At 37.8% G+C, this 23,092-nt stretch overlaps 1 protein-coding gene across 1 annotated transcript; it reads right to left on the reverse strand.

Moving 5' to 3' along the window:
- Window positions 1-6,936: 6,936 nt before the first annotated feature.
- On the reverse strand, window positions 6,937-9,631 carry LOC147950157 (uncharacterized). Its single transcript, XM_087512296.1, has 3 exons — window positions 9,602-9,631; window positions 8,605-9,505; window positions 6,937-7,253 (listed from the first exon to the last, which is right to left on the reverse strand). The coding sequence occupies exons 1-3, from the start codon at window positions 9,629-9,631 to the stop codon at window positions 6,937-6,939; spliced, it is 1,248 nt and encodes a 415-aa protein (XP_087368422.1).
- Window positions 9,632-23,092: the final 13,461 nt, after the last annotated feature.

Genomic DNA, 23,092 nt, shown 5'->3' on the forward strand with positions numbered 1-23,092 from the left:
TGTCTAAACACCCCAAATTCATCCCGTTCTCTAGAATTAGTCCAATGCATTGGATTGTCAACATTCTGACCCTAGAAATAGTAACAAAGCTATTAACTGCTTAGAATCAATGTTTTCTCGGTTTTAGCCTGTTTTGGGACAAAATGGGTATAATTGGTGTCTAAACACTCCAAATTCAACCCGAACTCTTCTAATTAGTCAAATGCATTGGATTGTTACAGATTTTGACCCTAGAAAGAGTAACTTAGCTGTTTACTGCTTCAAATCAATGTTTCCTCTCGGTTTTAGCCTGTTTTCTCGGTTTAAGCCTGTTTCGGGATAAAACGGGTTTAAGTGTTGTCTAAACACTCCAAATTCAACCCAAAGTCTTATAATTAGTCAATGGAATTGGATTGTTACATATTTTGACCCTAGGAAGAGTACCCTAGCTGTTTACTGCTTCGAATAAATTATTTCTCTTGGTTTTAGCCTGTTTTCTCGGATTAAGCCTGTTTTGGAAAAAAAACGCGTTAAAGTGTTTTCTAAAGACTCCAAATTCATCCTGATCTCTTAAAATTAGTCCAATGCATTGGATTGTCACACAGTCTGACCCTAGAAACAGTAACAAAGCTATTAACTGCTTTGAATCAATGTTTTCTCGGTTTTAGCCTGTTTTGAGACAAAATGGGTATAACTGGTGTCTAAACACTCCAAATTCAACCCAAACTCTTATAATTAGTCGAATGCATTGGGTTGTTACATATTTTGACCCTAGAGAGAGTAACATAGCTATTTACTGTTTCGAATCAAAGTTTTCTCGGTTTTTGCCTGTTTTAGGATAAACCGGGTTTAAGTGTTATCTAAACACTCCAAATTCATCCCGATCTCTTACAATTAGTCAAATGCATTGGATTGTTACATATTTTGACCATAAAAAGAGTAACATAGCTGTTTACTGCTTCGAATAAATGTTTTCTCTCGGTTTTAGCCTGTTTTCTCGGATTAAGCCTGTTTTGGGAAAAAACGGGTTTAAGTGTTGTCTAAACACCCCAAATTCATCCCGTTCGCGAGAATTAGTCCAATGCATTGGATTGTCACACATTCTGAACCTAGAAACAGTAACAAAGCTATTAACTGCTTAGAATTAATGTCTTCTCGGTTTTAGCCTGTTTTGGGACAAAATGGGTATAATTGGTGTCTAAACACTCCAAATTCAACTCGAACTCTTATAATTAGTCAAATGCATTGGATTGTTACAGATTTTGACCCTAGAAAGAGTAACTTAGCTGTTTACTGCTTTAAATCAATGTTTCCTCCCGGTTTTAGCCTGTTTTCTCGGTTTAAGCCTGTTTCGGGATAAAACGGGTTTAAGTGTTGTCTAAACACTCCAAATTCAACCCAAAGTCTTATAATTAGTCAATGGAATTGGATTGTTACATATTTTGACCCTAGGAAGAGTACCATAGCTGTTTACTGCTTCGAATAATTTTTTTCTCTTGGTTTTAGCCTGTTTTCTCGGATTAAGCCTGTTTTGGGATAAAACGGGTTTAAGTATTGTCTAAACACTCCAAATTCAACCCAAACTCTTATAATTAGTCGAATGCATTGGATTGTTACATATTTTGACCCTAGAAAGAGTAACATAGCTATTTACTGCTTTGAATCAAAGTTTTCTCAGTTTTTGCCTGTTTTGGGATAAAGTGGGTTTAAGTGTTATCTAAACACTCCAAATTCATCCCGATCTCTTACAATTAGTCAAATGCATTGGATTGTTACATATTTTGACCCTAGAAAGAGTAACATAGCTGTTTGCTGCTTCGAATAAATGTTTTCTCTCGGTTTTAGCCTGTTTTCTCGGATTAACCTGTTTTGGGAAAAAACGGGTTTTAGTGTTGTCTAAACATCCCAAATTCATCCCGTTCTCTAGAATTAGTCCAACGCATTGGATTGTCACACATTCTGACCCTAGAAATAGTAACAAAGCTATTAACTGCATAGCATCAATTTTTTCTCGGTTTTAGCCTGTTTTGGGACAAAATGGGTATAACTAGTGTCTAAACACTCCAAATTCAACCCGAACTCTTATAATTAGTCAAATGCATTGGATTGTTACATATTTTAACCCTATAAATAGTAACATAGCTGTTTACTGATTCAAATCAATGTTTCCACTCTATTTTAGCCTGTTTTCTCGGTTTAAGCCTGTTTCGGGATAAAACAGGTTTAAGTGTTGTCTAAACACTCCAAATTCAACCCATAGACTTATAATTACTCAATGGAATTGGATTGTTACATATTTTGACCCTAGGAAGAGTACCATAACTGTTTTCTGCTTCGGATCAATGTTTTCTCTCGGTTTTAGCCTGTTTTCTCGCATTAAGCCTGTTTTGGGAAAAAACGCGTTTAAGTGTTTTCTAAAGACTCCAAATTCATCCTGATCTCTTAAAATTAGTCCAATGCATTGGATTGTCACACAGTCTGACCCTAGAAACAGTAACAAAGCTATTAACTGCTTTGAATCAATGTTTTCTCGGTTTTAGCCTGTTTTGAGACAAAATGGGTATAACTGGTGTCTAAACACTCCAAATTCAACCCAAACTCTTATAATTAGTCGAATGCATTGGGTTGTTACATATTTTGACCCTAGAGAGAGTAACATAGCTATTTACTGTTTCGAATCAAAGTTTTCTCGGTTTTTGCTGTTTTAGGATAAACCGGGTTTAAGTGTTATCTAAACACTCCAAATTCATCCCGATCTCTTACAATTAGTCAAATGCATTGGATTGTTACATATTTTGACCATAAAAAGAGTAACATAGCTGTTTACTGCTTCGAATAAATGTTTTCTCTCGGTTTTAGCCTGTTTTCTAGGATTAAGCCTGTTTTGGGAAAAAACGGGTTTAAGTGTTGTCTAAACACCCCAAATTCATCCCGTTCGCTAGAATTAGTCCAATGCATTGGATTGTCACACATTCTGAACCTAGAAACAGTAACAAAGCTATTAACTGCTTAGAATCAATGTCTTCTCGGTTTTAGCCTGTTTTGGGACAAAATGGGTATAATTGGTGTCTAAACACTCCAAATTCAACTCGAACTCTTATAATTAGTCAAATGCATTGGATTGTTACAGATTTTGACCCTAGAAAGAGTAACTTAGCTGTTTACTGCTTTAAATCAATGTTTCCTCCCGGTTTTAGCCTGTTTTCTCGGTTTAAGCCTGTTTCGGGATAAAACGGGTTTAAGTGTTGTCTAAACACTCCAAATTCAACCCAAACTCTTAGAATTAGTCAATGGAATTGGATTGTCACATATTTTGACCCTAGGAAGAGTACCATGGCTGTTTACTGCTTCGAATAATTTTTTTCTCTCGGTTTTAGCCTGTTTTCTCGGATTAAGCTTGTTTTGGGAAAAAAATGCGTTTAAGTGTTTTCTAAACACTCCAAATTCATCCTGATCTCTTAAAATTAGTCCAATGCATTGGATTGTCACACAGTCTGACCCTAGAAACAGTAACAAAGCTATTAACTGCTTTGAATCAATGTTTTCTTGGTTTAAGCCTGTTTTGGGATAAAACGGGTTTAAGTATTGTCTAAACACTCCAAATTCAACCCAAACTCTTATAATTAGTCGAATGCATTGGATTATTACATATTTTGACCCTAGAAAGAGTAACATAGCTATTTACTGCTTCGAATCAAAGTTTTCTCGGTTTTTGCCTGTTTTGGGATAAAGCGGGTTTAAATGTTATCTAAACACTCCAAATTCATCCCGAGCTCTTACAATTAGTCAAATGCATTGGATTGTTTCATACTTTGACCCTAGAATGAGTAACATTGATGTTTACTGCTTCGAAAAAATCTTTTCTCTAGGTTTTAGCCTGTTTTCTCAAATTAAGCCTGTTTTGGGAAAAAACGGGTTTTAGTGTTGTCTAAACACCCCAAATTCATCCTCTTCTCTAGAATTAGTCCAATGCATTGGATTGTCATACATTCTGACCCTAGAAATAGTAACAAAGCTATTAACTGCATAGAATCAATGTTTTCTCGGTTTTAGCCTGTTTTGGGACAAAATGGGTATAACTGGTGTCTAAACACTCCAAATTCAACCCGAACTCTTATAATTAGTCAAATGCATTGGATTGTTACATATTTTGACCCTAGAAAGAGTAAGATAGCTGTTTACTGCTTCAAATCAATGTTTCCTCTCGATTTTAGCCTGTTTTCTCGGTTTAAGCCTGTTTCAGGATAAAACGGGTTTAAGTGTTGTCTAAACACTCCAAATTCAACCCAAAGTCTTATAATTACTCAATGGAATTGGATTATTACATATTTTGACCCTAGGAAGATTACCATAGCTGTTTGCTGCTTCAAATAAATTTTTTCTCTCGGTCTTAGCCTGTTTTCTCGCATTAAGCTTGTTTTGTGAAAAAAAAGCGTTTAAGTGTTTTCTAAAGACTCCAAATTCATCCCGATCTCTTAAAATTAGTCCAATGCATTGGATTGTCACACAGTCTGACCCTAGAAACAGTAACAAAGCTATTAACTGCTTAGAATCAATGTTTTCTTGGTTTTAGCCTGTTTTCTCGGTTTAAGCCTGTTTTGGGATAAAACGGGTTTAAATGTTGTCTAAACACTCCAAATTCACCTCAAACTCTTATAATTAGTCAATGGAATTGGATTGTTACATATTTTGACCCTAGGAAGAGTACCATAGCTGTTTACTGCTTCAAATAATTTTGTTCTCTCAGTTTTAGCCTGTTTTCTCGGATTAAGCCTATTTTGGGAAAAAACGCGTTTAAGTGTTTTCTAAACACTCCAAATTCATCCTGATCTCTTAAAATTAGTCCAATGCATTGGATTGTCACACAGTCTGTGTTGGGTTTAGACGGAAGCAAAGAGAACAATTTGAGAGAGATTGAGTGAACTATGTAGAGAGAAGTGAGAAAACATATGATTCCATTAGTATATTCATTACAATGTCGGCTAAAAACTATAAATAGCAAGGAAAGAAACTAGGGAAACCCTCTATTACACTCGACAACTTGTTGATAGGGACATAAAGGAAGGAGTGGGTAGATCCCAAGGATGATAGTGACATGACTTGGTTTCCTTAAGGGAGGCGACCCGTGACCTTATCCTCCAACGGCTTTATTGTGTCTTCGAGATCTTTCTAATGGGCTTTGCTAATTAGTCCAGCCTCGCCTCTTCTCATTTCATTTGATATAGCTCGGCCTTATTGGTAAGTGTACGGACGGGCGTACGGACGGCCGTACGGACACTTTCAAGTCTCGAGTGTCTTATTGATCAATACTCCCCGTCAAGCTTAGCCAAGTGGAATGGCTAAGCTTGGAACCTGCGAGAGACCACCTCGTTAAAAACCTTAACATGGAAAACCACATGGGACAAAACCATGTTAAGGAAAAGAGTATGATCTCCACGGGTTAGAGGAGTTCATTCATGGATGTGTAGGGTCTACTATTCCAAGTTTTCTGGAGATGTATTCGCAAATCTGTGGACTAGTAGCCTTTGTGAAGATGTCTGCCAATTGCTCTTGGCTTGGCGTGTAACATGGTAGGATCACCCCCTCTTCTATCTTCTCTCGTACCTTATGGCAATCTACCTCAATGTGCTTAGTTCTTTCATGAAATACCGAGTTGGTTGCTATGTGTATTGCAGCCTTGTTGTCACAATGCATGGTGATCGGTCTTTCAGTCTCTACTCCAAGGTCCTTGAGAAGACCTTTGAGCCATGTACGCTCGTTGGTGAGCTTCTTCATGGTCCTACATTCTGACTCGGCGCTTGATTGAGACACAACCTTTTGTTTCTTCGACTTCCAAGTGACTAGGTTCCCTCCAATGAACGTGCAATACCCTGTGGTGGATCTCCGGTCAGTTGTATCACCTGCATAGTCCGCGTCACAATAGCCCACGAGTTCAGTGTCGTTGTTTCCCCATCCAGATGCCTTGGCCAGGACTTCCCTTGAGATAACAAAGAATTCGTTCGAGCGTTTGCCAATCAAACTTTGTCGGAGCCTTCATGTCTTGGTTTACTGCATAGCAAAGATCCGGTCTTGTGATCGTAAGGTAGATGAGCTTTTCCACAAGCCTACGATATCTGCCCACATCCTCATATGGCTCAGCCAACTTGGTTACAATCTGCATCTCCCCCTTTCGCTTGACCTGGTAACCTTCTTCAAGGGGTGTAGGAGCCGGTTTGGCTCCCAGCTTGCCAGTTTCACGGAGAAGATCAAGGGCATACTTCCGTTGAGAGAGAAACAGCCCCTCCGGTGATCGAGAAATTTCAATGCCAAGGAAGTACTTGAGCTCTCCTAGATCCTTAATATCAAAGGTGGAGTGAAACAGAGCCTTAGTGGTAGAGATCCCATCGCGGTCATCGCCAGTGATGATTATGTCATCAACGTAGACAAGAACGACCACTCGACCATTCTTAGTCCGAAGAGTGAAGAGAGTGTGGTCGGCTTCAGAACGCTTGAAGCCATGCGTGCGAAGTGTGGAGCTAAGTTTGTGGTACCACGCCCTAGGGGACTGCTTCAAGCCGTAGATGACCTTGCGGAGGCGAAGAACTTTGCCCGGAGCGACTGTAGCCTCTAAGCCCGGAGGAGGGTGCATGTAGACTTCTTCTTCGAGCTCCCCCTGAAGGAATGCATTCTTGACGTCCATCTGCCATAAGTCCCATGACAGATTGGTGGCTAGTGAGAGAACAACACGAACCGTGTGAAGTTTGGCCACCGGTGCGAACGTGTCCGTATAATCGGTGCCATAGGTCTGGGTGAAGCCGCGGGCAACAAGACGAGCTTTGTACCGTTCCACAGCACCATTACTTAGATACTTGATTGTGAACATCCATTTAGAGCTGACCGCTTTCTTTCCCTTGGGGAGATCTGCCTCGTCCCAAGTATGATTGCGGATCATGGCCCCTGTCTCATCATCAACAGCATCTAACCATTCAGTGTGTTCTTTGGCCTCATCATAGGTTTGCGGGATAAACTGAGCATCGATCTTGGTGAGGAAGGCAGCATGTTCTTGAGGGAGCAGGTCAAGCGAACACACAACTTGAATCGGATGGGCCACGGCCTGGTTGTTGTAATAACTATGCTTGATTCTTGTTGGAGTGTATCATTGTCAGCACTCGGGTGACCACGAGCCTCCGGGATTGATAAATCAAGAGGTTCATCAGTGGAGAGATCAAGCGGCTCCGAAGCATTTTCTTGATCTTCTTCTTGACTAGGCGGCTCGGAGGAGGTTGGTGTAGAGCCTTCAGTCAGTTCATGCAGTCTGATCAGGTTGGTCTTGGTCCGTGCGAGTAGATGGCATTGTGACACCAAGATGATTCAGTAGGAACCGTAGGTTGGTAGCTCGATCGGAGTTGGAATGAGATAGGTCCTTGAGGCTGTCCCAGTCCTTTGTCTCGTAGTATCCTTGTTGTTCAAGGAACTTCACGTCTCGGGAGATAAGTAAGCGGCCGGTGGTGGGATCATAGCACTTATACCCTTTTTGACTCGTCGAGTAGCCAATGAACATGCATTTGGTGCTTTTGGCGTCGAGCTTAGTCCTTTGTTCACCTGGTACCAAGACAAAACACACACACCCAAATACGCGTAAGTGATCCAATGAGGGTTTAATTTGATTCAATACCTCATATGGTGATTTATCTTGTAAGACTTTGGTGGGAGTCCTATTGATCAGGTAACAAGCTGTCATCACGGCGTCTCCCCAAAAGCGTTTGGTGACATTGGTTTGAAACATCATCGCCCTTGCCACCTCCATGAGATGCCGGTTCTTTCTCTCGGCCACACCATTTTGCTGGGGCGTATAAGGGCAACTAGTTTGTTGTAGTATGCCATGTTTGGACAAGTGAGCTTTAAGTTTATGACTTGTGTACTCTCCTCCATTGTCCGATCTTAGTACCTTTATTTTAGCATTGAAATGATTAGTGACATAATTCTGAAAGTTAACAAATGCATCATAGACTCTATCTTTAGATGGTAACAAAGTAAGCCAAGTGTACTTTGATTTTTCATCAATAAAAGTCACAAAATACTTGTTATTATCTCTAGATAAGCAAGGTGAAGTCCAAACATCAGAATGCACTAAATCAAAACAATGTTCATAAATAGTAGTTGACTTAGGAAAAATAGACTTGCAATGTTTACCAAGAATACAAGGTTCAAAACTTGAATTATCAAAGGAAACATTAGGCAACATTAATTTAAAAGCTTTAGAGTGAGGATGGCCTAGTCTAGCATGCCAAACATCACTCGAAATACTACTAAGGTTCGATATAAGCGAAAACAAATTAGATGGACTTGATGAGGTTTTCTCTAGGACATATAGATCTCCCTTAGCATCTCCTCCTCCAAGAAGCTTTCCAGTCTTAATATCCTGAAAATGCACACTGTTAGGACCAAAGATAGTGTAGCAGTTTAAATCAGTTGTAGCTCTTTTAACCGATAAGAGGTTAGAGGTAAAAGTAGGCATAAAGAAAGCTTTTGAATCCTTATCAAATAGTTTCAAGTCTCCTACACCCTTAACTGGTATTCTATCCCCATTAGCAATAATAACATTACCCACAGCCGGTTTTATGTTGTGTATAAGACTAGGGTTACTTATCATGTGGTGAGAAGCACCCGAGTCAACAACAAGGGTTTTACTAGGCTGTGAAGCAAAGAAGGTGGTACCAGAATCTTTTAGCGCGGCAATGGATTTGATGAGAGCCTCCAGGTCAGACTTCCTCACAAGATCCCCAAACGAGGCTGCCATAGCCATAGCCGCCGCACTGCCTTGGTTTGCTGCACCGGAACCTTGACCGCTTGGCCCTTCATGTGAGAGGTTTGCTTTGAACTTGGCCGGCTTGAGGTGAGGGTGAAGAATCCAGCACTTGTCCTTCATGTATCCCTTCTTTTTGCAGTGGTCACACACCATGGCTCTCCGGTCGTCGTGTTTGTAGGCGCCCTTGTTTGCAGTTGCCAAGTCTTCCTTTCCACTAAAGAGACCAAGGGAACCTTGTTCCTTTTGCACTTGGGAACAAACGTCTTCAAGCGTAGGCAGCTTGTCTCCCCGGAGGATATGCTTGATTAAGTCATTAAACGCCGGGTTAAGGGTGAGTAGGAGGCCAAACACCTTGTCTTGTTCCTTTCTCTCGTTGAGGATGGCTGGATCAATTGTACTCGGTCGGAGCATCTCGAGCTCGGCCCATAGTGACCTAAACTTCCCAAAGTGCTTCGTGAACTCCAAATCTTCTTGATGAAGTCCATTGATTGCCTTCTTGACTTCAAACACTCGGGTTAGGTTGGTCACGTTCCCATAGACCTTCGCTAGCGTCTCCCACAACTCCTTGGCCGTCTCGCAGTATGAATAGGCTTCAAGGATAGGTGCGTCTAGCGAGTTTTGGAGAATGGCAAGCACGGTCTGATCTTCTTGGAACCACTTAACTTCCTTCTCGAGATCAGCCTCCTTGTCTTCTTCCTTCTCTTCTTTACCATCTTCCTTAGTAGCTTTCTTGGGAAGCTGGTCCGTTTCAACATGGATCCACAGCCCCCGGCCACTAAGTGTGGTCTTTGTGGTTCTCTTCCACAACAAGTAATTTGCTCCTTTGAGCACTACCGGGGTTACAATGGGTTTGGTGTTACCCATTGTTACCGATTTGAAACGACAAAATAGAATAAACTAGGTAGAATATTGAAATGGAAGTAGTGTAAGGTGAATAAGAGAATAGAGAGAATAGCGAGTAGTATTTGGAGGGTGTAGGGGTATAAGGAAGAACAGGACTAGATTTAGAGATTCAAGGATCAAAGGACTTGCTCTGATACCATGTTGGGTTTAGACGGAAGCAAAGAGAACAATTTGAGAGAGATTGAGTGAACTATGTAGAGAGAAGTGAGAAAACATATGATTCCATTAGTATATTCATTACAATGTCGGCTAAGAACTATAAATAGCAAGGAAAGAAACTAGGGCAACCCTCTATTACACTCGACAACTTGTTGATAGGGACATAAAGGAAGGAGTGGGTAGATCCCAAGGATGATAGTGACATGACTTGGTTTCCTTAAGGGAGGCGACCCGTGACCTTATCCTCCAACGGCTTTATTGTGTCTTCGAGATCCTTCTAATGGGCTTTGCTAAGTAGTCCAGCCTCGCCTCTTCTCATTTCATTTGATATAGCTCGCCCTTATTGGTAAGTGTACGGACGGGCGTACGGACGGCCGTACGGACACCTTCAAGTGTCAAGTGTCTTATTGATCAATAGTCTGACCCTAGAAACAGTAAAAAAGCTATTAACTGCTTTGAATCAATGTTTTCTTGGTTTAAGCCTGTTTTGGGATAAAACGGGTTTAAGTATTGTCTAAACACTCCAAATTCAACCCAAACTCTTATAATTAGTCGAATGCATTGGATTGTTACATATTTTGACCCTAGAAAGAGTAACATAGCTATTTACTGCTTCGAATCAAAGTTTTCTCGGTTTTTGCCTGTTTTTGGTATAAAGCGGGTTTAAGTGTAATCTAAACACTCCAAATTCATCCTGATCTCTTACAATTAGTCAAATGCATTGGATTGTTACATATTTGACCCTAGAAAGAGTAACAAAGATGTTTACTGCTTCGGATAAATGTTTTCTCTCGGTTTTAGCCTGTTTTCTCGGATTAAGCCTGTTTTGGGAAAAAACGGGTTTTAGTGTTGTCTAAACACCCCAAATTCATCCCGTTCTCTAGAATTAGTCCAATGCATTGTATTGTCACACATTCTGACCCCTGAAAAAGTAACAAAGCTATTAACTGCTTAGAATCAATGTTTTCTCGGTTTTAGCCTGTTTTGGGACAAAATGGGTATAACTGGTGTCTAAACACTCCAAATTCAACCCCGAACTCTTATAATTAGTCAAATGCATTGGATGGTTACATATTTTGACCCTAGAAAGAGTAAGATAGCTGTTTACTGCTTCAAATCAATGTTTCCTCTCGGTTTTAGCCTATTTTCTTGGTTTAAGTCTGTTTTGGGATAAAACGGGTTTAAGTGTTGTCTAAACACTCCAAATTCAACCCAAACTCTTATAATTAGTCAATGGAATTGGATTGTTACATATTTTGACCCTAGGAAGAGTACCATTGTTGTTTACAGTATCTAATAAATTTTTTCTCTCGGTTTTAGCCTGTTTTCTCGGATTAAGCCTGTTTAGGGAAAAAAACGCGTTTAAGTGTTTTCTAAACATTCCAAATTCATCTTGATCTCTTAAAATTAGTCCAATGCATTGGATTGTCACACAGTCTGACCATAGAAACAGTAACAAAGCTATTAACTGCTTTGAATCAATGTTTTCTTGGTTTAAGCCTGTTTTATGATAAAACGGGTTTAAGTATTGTTTAAACACTCCAAATTCAACCCAAACTCTTATAATTAGTCGAATGCATTGGATTGTTACATATTTTGACCCTAGAAAGAGTAACATAGTTATTTACTGCTTCGAATCAAAGTTTTCTCGGTTTTTGCCTGTTTTTGGGATAAAGCGGGTTTAAGTGTTATCTAAATACTCCAAATTCATCCCGATCTCTTATAATTAGTCAAATGCTTTGGATTGTTACATACTTTGACCCTAGAAAGAGTAACATAGCTGTTTACTGCTTCGAATAAATGTTTTCTCTCGGTTTTTGCCTGTTTTCTCGGATTAAGCCTGTTTTGGGAAAAAACGGGTTTTAGTGTTGTCTAAACACCCCAAATTCATCCCGTTCTCTAGAATTAGTCCAATGCATTGGATTGTCAACATTCTGACCCTAGAAATAGTAACAAAGCTATTAACTGCTTAGAATCAATGTTTTCTCGGTTTTAGCCTGTTTTGGGACAAAATGGGTATAATTGGTGTCTAAACACTCCAAATTCAACCCGAACTCTTATAATTAGTCAAATGCATTGGATTGTTACAGATTTTGACCCTAGAAAGAGTAACTTAGCTGTTTACTGCTTCAAATCAATGTTTCCTCTCGGTTTTAGCCTGTTTTCTCGGTTTAAGCCTGTTTCGGGATAAAACGGGTTTAAGTGTTGTCTAAACACTCCAAATTCAACCCAAAGTCTTATAATTAGTCAATGGAATTGGATTGTTACATATTTTGACCCTAGGAAGAGTACCATAGCTGTTTACTGCTTCGAATAATTTTTTTCTCTTGGTTTTAGCCTGTTTTCTCGGATTAAGCCTGTTTTGGAAAAAAACGCGTTTAAGTGTTATCTAAATACTCCAAATTCATCCTGATCTCTTAAAATTAGTCCAATGCATTGGATTGTCACACAGTCTGACCCTAGAACCATAAACAAAGCTATTAACTGCTTTGAATCAATGTTTTCTCGGTTTACGCCTGTTTTGGGATAAAACGGGTTTAAGTATTGTCTAAACACTCCAAATTCAACCCAAACTCTTATAATTAGTCGAATGCATTGGGTTGTTACATATTTTGACCCTAGAGAGAGTAACATAGCTATTTACTGTTTCGAATCAAAGTTTTCTCGGATTTTGCCTGTTTTAGGATAAACCGGGTTTAAGTGTTATCTAAACACTCCAAATTCATCCCGATCTCTTACAATTAGTCAAATGCATTGGATTGTTACATATTTTGACCATAAAAAGAGTAACATAGCTGTTTACTGCTTCGAATAAATGTTTTCTCTCGGTTTTAGCCTGTTTTCTCGGATTAAGCCTGTTTTGGGAAAAAACGGGTTTAAGTGTTGTCTAAACACCCCAAATTCATCCCGTTCGCTAGAATTAGTCCAATGCATTGGATTGTCACACATTCTGAACCTAGAAACAGTAACAAAGCTATTAACTGCTTAGAATCAATGTCTTCTCGGTTTTAGCCTGTTTTGGGACAAAATGGGTATAATTGGTGTCTAAACACTCCAAATTCAACTCGAACTCTTATAATTAGTCAAATGCATTGGATTGTTACAGATTTTGACCCTAGAAAGAGTAACTTAGCTGTTTACTGCTTTAAATCAATGTTTCCTCCCGGTTTTAGCCTGTTTTCTCGGTTTAAGCCTGTTTCGGGATAAAACGGGTTTAAGTGTTGTCTAAACACTCCAAATTCAACCCAAAGTCTTATAATTAGTCAATGGAATTGGATTGTTACATATTTTGACCCTAGGAAGAGTACCATAGCTGTTTACTGCTTCGAATAATTTTTTTCTCTTGGTTTTAGCCTGTTTTCTCGGATTAAGCCTGTTTTGGAAAAAAACGCGTTTAAGTGTTATCTAAAGACTCCAAATTCATCCTGATCTCTTAAAATTAGTCCAATGCATTGGATTGTCACACAGTCTGACCCTAGAACCATAAACAAAGCTATTAACTGCTTTGAATCAATGTTTTCTCGGTTTACGCCTGTTTTGGGATAAAACGGGTTTAAGTATTGTCTAAACACTCCAAATTCAACCCAAACTCTTATAATTAGTCGAATGCATTGGATTGTTACATATTTTGACCCTAGAAAGAGTAACATAGCTATTTACTGCTTTGAATCAAAGTTTTCTCAGTTTTTGCCTGTTTTGGGATAAAGCGGGTTTAAGTGTTATCTAAACACTCCAAATTCATCCCGATCTCTTACAATTAGTCAAATGCATTGGATTGTTACATATTTTGACCCTAGAAATAGTAACATAGCTGTTTACTGCTTCGAATAAATGTTTTCTCTCGGTTTTAGCCTGTTTTCTCGGATAAACCTGTTTTAGGAAAAAACGGGTTTAAGTGTTGTCTAAACACCCCAAATTCATCCCGTTCACTAGAATTAGTCCAATGCATTGGATTGTCACACATTCTGACCCTAGAAACAGTAACAAAGCTATTAACTGCTTAGAAACAATGTTTTCTCGGTTTTAGCCTGTTTTGGATCAAAATGGGTATAACTGGTGTCTAAACACTCCAAATTCAACCCGAACTCTTATAATTAGTCAAATGCATTGGATTGTTACATATTTTGACCCTAGAAAGAGTAACATAGCTGTTTACTGCTTCAAATCAATGTTTCCTCTCGGTTTTAGCCTGTTTTCTCGGTTTAAGCCTGTTTTGGGATAAAACGGGTTTAAGTGTTGTCTAAACACTCCAAATTCAACCCATAGACTTATAATTACTCAATGGAATTGGATTGTTACATATTTTGACCCTAGGAAAAGTACCATAGCTGTTTTCTGCTTCGGATCAATTTTTTCTCTCGGTTTTAGCCTGTTTTCTCGCATTAAGCCTGTTTTGGGAAAAAACGGGTTTAAGTGTTTTCTAAAGACTCCAAATTCATCCCAATCTCTTAAAAATAAGTCCAATGCATTGGATTGTCACACAGTCTGACCCTAGTAACAGTAACAAAGCTATTAACTGCTTAGAATCAATGTTTCCTCGGTTTTAGCCTGTTTTCTCGGTTTAAGCCTGTTTTGGGATAAAACGGGTTTAAATGTTGTCTAAACACTTCAAATTCAACCCAAACTCTTATAATTAGTCAATGGAATTGGTTTGTTACATATTTTGACCCTAGGAAGAGTACCATAGCTGTTTACTGTTTCGAATATTTTTTTTCTCTCGGTTTTAGCCTGTTTTCTCGGATTAAGCCTGTTTTGGAAAAAAACGCGTTTAAGTGTTTTCTAAACACTCCAAATTCATCCCGATCTCTTAAAATTAGTCCAATGCATTGGACTGTCACATATTCTGACCCTAGAACCAGTAACAAAGCTATTAACTGCTTTGAATCAATGTTTTCTCGGTTTAAGCCTGTTTTGGGATAAAACGGGTTTAAGTATTGTCTAAACACTCCAAATTCAACCAAAACTCTTATCATTAGTCGAATGCATTGGATTGTTACATATTTTGACCCTAGAAAGAGTAACATAGCTATTTACTGCTTCGAATCAAAGTTTTCTCGGTTTTTGCCTGTTTTGGGATAAAGCGGGTTTAAGTGTTATCTAAACACTCCAAATTCATCTCGATCTCTTACAATTAGTCAAATGCATTGGATTGTTACATATTTTGACCCTAGAAAGAGTAATATAGCTGTTTACTGCTTCGAATAAATGTTTTCTCTCGGTTTTAGCCTGTTTTCTCGGATTAAGCATGTTTTGGGAAAAAACGGGTTTAAGTGTTGTCTAAACACCCCAAATTCATCCCGTTCACTAGAATTAGTCCAATGCATTGGATTGTCACACATTCTGACCCTAGAAACAGTAACAAAGCTATTAACTGCTTAGAAACAATGTTTTCTCGGTTTTAGCCTGTTTTGGATCAAAATGGGTATAACTGGTGTCTAAACACTCCAAATTCAACCCGAACTCTTATAATTAGTCAAATGCATTGGATTGTTACATATTTTGACCCTAGAAAGAGTAACATAGCTGTTTCCTGCTTCAAATCAATGTTTCCTCTCGGTTTTAGCCTGTTTTCTCGCATTCTGTTTTGGGAAAAAACGGGTTTAAGTGTTTTCTAAAGACTCCAAATTCATCCCAATCTCTTAAAAATAAGTCCAATGCATTGGATTGTCACACAGTCTGACCCTAGTAACAGTAACAAAGCTATTAACTGCTTAGAATCAATGTTTCCTCGGTTTTAGCCTGTTTTCTCGGTTTAAGCCTGTTTTGGGATAAAACGGGTTTAAATGTTGTCTAAACACTTCAAATTCAACCCAAACTCTTATAATTAGTCAATGGAATTGGTTTGTTACATATTTTGACCCTAGGAAGAGTACCATAGCTGTTTACTGTTTCGAATATTTTTTTTCTCTCGGTTTTAGCCTGTTTTCTCGGATTAAGCCTGTTTTGGAAAAAAACGCGTTTAAGTGTTTTCTAAACACTCCAAATTCATCCCGATCTCTTAAAATTAGTCCAATGCATTGGACTGTCACATATTCTGACCCTAGAACCAGTAACAAAGCTATTAACTGCTTTGAATCAATGTTTTCTCGGTTTAAGCCTGTTTTGGGATAAAACGGGTTTAAGTATTGTCTAAACACTCCAAATTCAACCAAAACTCTTATCATTAGTCGAATGCATTGGATTGTTACATATTTTGACCCTAGAAAGAGTAACATAGCTATTTACTGCTTCGAATCAAAGTTTTCTCGGTTTTTGCCTGTTTTGGGATAAAGCGGGTTTAAGTGTTATCTAAACACTCCAAATTCATCTCGATCTCTTACAATTAGTCAAATGCATTGGATTGTTACATATTTTGACCCTAGAAAGAGTAATATAGCTGTTTACTGCTTCGAATAAATGTTTTCTCTCGGTTTTAGCCTGTTTTCTCGGATTAAGCATGTTTTGGGAAAAAACGGGTTTAAGTGTTGTCTAAACACCCCAAATTCATCCCGTTCACTAGAATTAGTCCAATGCATTGGATTGTCACACATTCTGACCCTAGAAACAGTAACAAAGCTATTAACTGCTTAGAAACAATGTTTTCTCGGTTTTAGCCTGTTTTGGATCAAAATGGGTATAACTGGTGTCTAAACACTCCAAATTCAACCCGAACTCTTATAATTAGTCAAATGCATTGGATTGTTACATATTTTGACCCTAGAAAGAGTAACATAGCTGTTTCCTGCTTCAAATCAATGTTTCCTCTCGGTTTTAGCCTGTTTTCTCGGTTTAAGCCTGTTTTGGGATAAAACGGGTTTAAGTGTTGTCTAAACACTCCAAATTCAACCCATAGACTTATAATTACTCAATGGAATTGGATTGTTACATATTTTGACCCTAGGAAAAGTACCATAGCTGTTTTCTGCTTCGGATCAATTTTTTCTCTCGGTTTTAGCCTGTTTTCTCGCATTAAGCCTGTTTTGGGAAAAAACGGGTTTAAGTGTTTTCTAAAGACTCCAAATTCATCCCAATCTCTTAAAAATAAGTCCAATGCATTGGATTGTCACACAGTCTGACCCTAGTAACAGTAACAAAGCTATTAACTGCTTAGAATCAATGTTTCCTCGGTTTTAGCCTGTTTTCTCGGTTTAAGCCTGTTTTGGGATAAAACGGGTTTAAATGTTGTCTAAACACTACAAATTCAACCCAAACTCTTATAATTAGTCAATGGAATTGGTTTGTTACATATTTTGACCCTAGGAAGAGTACCATAGCTGTTTACTGTTTCGAATATTTTTTTTCTCTCGGTTTTAGCCTGTTTTCTCGGATTAAGCCTGTTTTGGAAAAAAACGCGTTTAAGTGTTATCTAAAGACTCCAAATTCATCCTGATCTCTTAAAATTAGTCCAATGCATTCGATTGTCACACAGTCTGACCCTAGAACCAGAAACAAAGCTATTAACTGCTTTGAATCAATGTTTTCTCGGTTTACGCCTGTTTTGGGATAAAACGGGTTTAAGTATTGTCTAAACACTCCAAATTCAACCCAAACTCTTATAATTAGTCGAATGCATTGGATTGTTACATATTTTGACCCTAGACAGAGTAACATAGCTATTTACTGCTTTGAATCAAAGTTTTCTCTGTTTTTGCCTGTTTTGGGATAAAGCGGGTTTAAGTGTTATCTAAACACTCAAAATTCATCCCGATCTCTTACAATTAGTCAAATGCATTGGATTGTTACATATTTTGACCCTAGAAAGAGTAACATAGCTGTTTACTGCTTCGAATAAATGTTTTCTTTCAGTTTTAGCCTGTTTTCTCGGATTAACCTGTTTTGGGAAAAAACGGGTTTTAGTGTTGTCTAAACATCCCAAATTCATCCCGTTCTCTAGAATTAGTCCAACGCATTGGATTGTCACACATTCTTACCCTAGAAATAGTAACAAAGCTATTAACTGCATAGCATCAATTTTTTCTCGGTTTTAGCCTGTTTTGGGACAAAATGGGTATAACTAGTGTCTAAACACTCCAAATTCAACCCGAACTCTTATAATTAGTCAAATGCATTGGATTGTTACATATTTTGACCCTAGAAATAGTAACATAGCTGTTTACTGATTCAAATCAATGTTTCCACTCTATTTTAGCCTGTTTTCTCGGTTTAAGCCTGTTTCGGGATAAAACGGGTTTAGGTGTTGTCTAAACACTCCAAATTCAACCCATAGACTTATAATTACTCAATGGAATTGGATTGTTACATATTTTGACCCTAGGAAGAGTACCATAGCTGTTTTCTGCTTCGGATCAATGTTTTCTCTCGGTTTTAGCCTGTTTTCTCGCATTAAGCCTGTTTTGGGAAAAAACGGGTTTAAGTGTTTTCTAAAGACTCCAAATTCATCCGAATCTCTTAAAATAAGTCCAATGCATTGGATTGTCACACAGTCTGACCCTAGTAACAGTAACAAAGCTATTAACTGCTTAGAATCAATGTTTCCTCGGTTTTAGCCTGTTTTCTCGGTTTAAGCCTGTTTTGGGATAAAACGGGTTTAAATGTTGTCTAAACACTTCAAATTCAACCCAACCTCTTATAATTAGTCAATGGAATTGGTTTGTTACATATTTTGACCCTAGGAAGAGTACCATAGCTGTTTACTGTTTCGAATATTTTTTTTCTCTCGGTTTTAGCCTGTTTTCTCGGATTAAGCCTGTTTTGGAAAAAAACGCGTTTAAGTGTTTTCTAAACACTCCAAATTCATCCCGATCTCTTAAAATTAGTCCAATGCATTGGACTGTCACATATTCTGACCCTAGAACCAGTAACAAAGCTATTAACTGCTTTGAATCAATGTTTTCTCGGTTTAAGCCTGTTTTGGGATAAAACGGGTTTAAGTATTGTCTAAACACTCCAAATTCAACCAAAACTCTTATCATTAGTCGAATGCATTGGATTGTTACATATTTTGACCCTAGAAAGAGTAACATAGCTATTTACTGCTTCGAATCAAAGTTTTCTCGGTTTTTGCCTGTTTTGGGATAAAGCGGGTTTAAGTGTTATCTAAACACTCCAAATTCATCTCGATCTCTTAAAATTAGTCAAATGCATTGGATTGTTACATATTTTGACCCTAGAAAGAGTAATATAGTTGTTTACTGCTTCGAATAAATGTTTTCTCTCGGTTTTAGCCTGTTTTCTCGGATTAAGCATGTTTTGGGAAAAAACGGGTTTAAGTGTTGTCTAAACACCCCAAATTCATCCCGTTCACTAGAATTAGTCCAATGCATTGGATTGTCACACATTCTGACCCTAGAAACAGTAACAAAGCTATTAACTGCTTAGAAACAATGTTTTCTCGGTTTTAGCCTGTTTTGGATCAAAATGGGTATAACTGGTGTCTAAACACTCCAAATTCAACCCGAACTCTTATAATTAGTCAAATGCATTGGATTGTTACATATTTTGACCCTAGAAAGAGTAACATAGCTGTTTACTGCTTCAAATCAATGTTTCCTCTCGGTTTTAGCCTGTTTTCTCGGTTTAAGCCTGTTTTGGGATAAAACGGGTTTAAGTGTTGTCTAAACACTCCAAATTCAACCCATAGACTTATAATTACTCAATGGAATTGGATTGTTACATATTTTGACCCTAGGAAGAGTACCATAGCTGTTTTCTGCTTCGGATCAATTTTTTCTCTCGGTTTTAGCCTGTTTTCTCGCATTAAGCCTGTTTTGGGAAAAAACGGGTTTAAGTGTTTTCTAAAGACTCCAAATTCATCCCAATCTCTTAAAATAAGTCCAATGCATTGGATTATCACACATTCTGACCCTAGTAACAGTAACAAAGCTATTAACTGCTTAGAATCAATGTTTCCTCGGTTTTAGCCTGTTTTCTCGGTTTAAGCCTGTTTTGGGATAAAACGGGTTTAAATGTTGTCTAAACACTTCAAATTCAACCCAAACTCTTATAATTAGTCAATGGAATTGGTTTGTTACATATTTTGACCCTAGGAAGAGTACCATACCTGTTTACTGTTTCGAATATTTTTTTTCTCTCGGTTTTAGCCTGTTTTCTCGGATTAAGCCTGTTTTGGGAAAAAACGGGTTTAAGTATTTTCTAAACACTCCAAATTCATCCCGATCTCTTAAACTTAGTCCAATGCATTGGACTGTCACATATTCTGACCCTAGAACCAGTAACAAAGCTATTAACTGCTTTGAATCAATGTTTTCTAGGTTTAAGCCTGTTTTGGGATAAAACGGGTTTAAGTATTGTCTAAACACTCCAAATTCAACCAAAACTCTTATCATTAGTCGAATGCATTGGATTGTTACATATTTTGACCCTAGAAAGAGTAACATAGGTATTTACTGCTTCGAATCAAAGTTTTCTCGGTTTTTGCCTGTTTTGGGATAAAGCGGGTTTAAGTGTTATCTAAACACTACAAATTCATCTCGATCTCTTAAAATTAGTCAAATGCATTGGATTGTTACATATTTTGACCCTAGAAAGAGTAATATAGCTGTTTACTGCTTCGAATAAATGTTTTCTCTCGGTTTTAGCCTGTTTTCTTGGATTAAGCATGTTTTGGGAAAAAACGGGTTTAAGTGTTGTCTAAACACCCCAAATTCATCCCGTTCACTAGAATTAGTCCAATGCATTGGATTGTCACACATTCTGACCCTAGAAACAGTAACAAAGCTATTAACTGCTTAGAAACAATGTTTTCTCGGTTTTAGCCTGTTTTGGATCAAAATGGGTATAACTGGTGTCTAAACACTCCAAATTCAACCCGAACTCTTATAATTAGTCAAATGCATTGGATTGTTACATATTTTGACCCTAGAAAGAGTAACATAGCTGTTTACTGCTTCAAATCAATGTTTCCTCTCGGTTTTAGCCTGTTTTCTCGGTTTTAGCCTGTTTTGGGATAAAACGGGTTTAAGTGTTGTCTAAACACTCCAAATTTAGACTTATAATTACTCAATGGAATTGGATTGTTACATATTTTGACCCTAGGAAGAGTACCATAGCTGTTTTCTGCTTCGGATCAATTTTTTCTCTCGGTTTTAGCCTGTTTTCTCGCATTAAGCCTGTTTTGGGAAAAAACGGGTTTAAGTGTTTTCTAAAGACTCCAAATTCATCCCAATCTCTTAAAATAAGTCCAATGCATTGGATTATCACACATTCTGACCCTAGTAACAGTAACAAAGCTATTAACTGCTTAGAATCAATGTTTCCTCGGTTTTAGCCTGTTTTCTCGGTTTAAGCCTGTTTTGGGATAAAACGGGTTTAAATGTTGTCTAAACACTTCAAATTCAACCCAAACTCTTATAATTAGTCAATGGAATTGGTTTGTTACATATTTTGACCCTAGGAAGAGTACCATACCTGTTTACTGTTTCGAATATTTTTTTTCTCTCGGTTTTAGCCTGTTTTCTCGGATTAAGCTTGTTTTGGGAAAAAACGGGTTTAAGTATTTTCTAAACACTCCAAATTCATCCCGATCTCTTAAACTTAGTCCAATGCATTGGACTTTCACATATTCTGACCCTAGAACCAGTAACAAAGCTATTAACTGCTTTGAATCAATGTTTTCTAGGTTTAAGCCTGTTTTGGGATAAAACGGGTTTAAGTATTGTCTAAACACTCCAAATTCAACCAAAACTCTTATCATTAGTCGAATGCATTGGATTGTTACATATTTTGACCCTAGAAAGAGTAACATAGGTATTTACTGCTTCGAATCAAAGTTTTCTCGGTTTTTGCCTGTTTTGGGATAAAGCGGGTTTAAGTGTTATCTAAACACTACAAATTCATCTCGATCTCTTAAAATTAGTCAAATGCATTGGATTGTTACATATTTTGACCCTAGAAAGAGTAATATAGCTGTTTACTGCTTCGAATAAATGTTTTCTCTCGGTTTTAGCCTGTTTTCTTGGATTAAGCATGTTTTGGGAAAAAACGGGTTTAAGTGTTGTCTAAACACCCCAAATTCATCCCGTTCACTAGAAATAGTCCAATGCATTGGATTGTCACACATTCTGACCCTAGAAACAGTAACAAAGCTATTAACTGCTTAGAAACAATGTTTTCTCGGTTTTAGCCTGTTTTGGATCAAAATGGGTATAACTGGTGTCTAAACACTCCAAATTCAACCCGAACTCTTATAATTAGTCAAATGCATTGGATTGTTACATATTTTGACCCTAGAAAGAGTAACATAGCTGTTTACTGCTTCAAATCAATGTTTCCTCTCGGTTTTAGCCTGTTTTCTCGGTTTAAGCCTGTTTTGGGATAAAACGGGTTTAAGTGTTGTCTAAACACTCCAAATTTAGACTTATAATTACTCAATGGAATTGGATTGTTACATATTTTGACCCTAGGAAGAGTACCATAGCTGTTTTCTGCTTCGGATCAATTTTTTCTCTCGGTTTTAGCCTGTTTTCTCGCATTAAGCCTGTTTTGGGAAAAAACGGGTTTAAGTGTTTTCTAAAGACTCCAAATTCATCCCAATCTCTTAAAATAAGTCCAATGCATTGGATTATCACACATTCTGACCCTAGTAACAGTAACAAAGCTATTAACTGCTTAGAATCAATGTTTCCTCGGTTTTAGCCTGTTTTCTCGGTTTAAGCCTGTTTTGGGATAAAACGGGTTTAAATGTTGTCTAAACACTTCAAATTCAACCCAAACTCTTATAATTAGTCAATGGAATTGGTTTGTTACATATTTTGACCCTAGGAAGAGTACCATACCTGTTTACTGTTTCGAATATTTTTTTTCTCTCGGTTTTAGCCTGTTTTCTCGGATTAAGCCTGTTTTGGGAAAAAACGGGTTTAAGTATTTTCTAAACACTCCAAATTCATCCCGATCTCTTAAACTTAGTCCAATGCATTGGACTGTCACATATTCTGACCCTAGAACCAGTAACAAAGCTATTAACTGCTTTGAATCAATGTTTTCTAGGTTTAAGCCTGTTTTGGGATAAAACGGGTTTAAGTATTGTCTAAACACTCCAAATTCAACCAAAACTCTTATCATTAGTCGAATGCATTGGATTGTTACATATTTTGACCCTAGAAAGAGTAACATAGCTATTTACTGCTTCGAATCAAAGTTTTCTCGGTTTTTGCCTGTTTTGGGATAAAGCGGGTTTAAGTGTTATCTAAACACTCCAAATTCATCTCGATCTCTTAAAATTAGTCAAATGCATTGGATTGTTACATATTTTGACCCTATAAAGAGTAATATAGCTGTTTACTGCTTCGAATAAATGTTTTCTCT

The sequence above is a fragment of the Camelina sativa genome, chromosome 1 (assembly GCF_030686135.1).
Source record: "Camelina sativa cultivar CO46 ecotype springtype chromosome 1, ASM3068613v1".
Classification (NCBI taxonomy): domain Eukaryota; kingdom Viridiplantae; phylum Streptophyta; class Magnoliopsida; order Brassicales; family Brassicaceae; genus Camelina; species Camelina sativa.

Coding starts and splice junctions, on each gene's coding strand:
- LOC147950157 (XM_087512296.1), bottom strand. CDS start 9,631: ATGGGTAACACCAAACCCATTGTAACCCCG. Junction 9,506..9,601: donor CCAAACCCATTGTAACCCCG/GTAGTGCTCAAA, acceptor GAAACGGACCAG/CTTCCCAAGAAAGCTACTAA. Junction 7,254..8,604: donor TGCTTCTCACCACATGATAA/GTAACCCTAGTC, acceptor AACTGACTGAAG/GCTCTACACCAACCTCCTCC.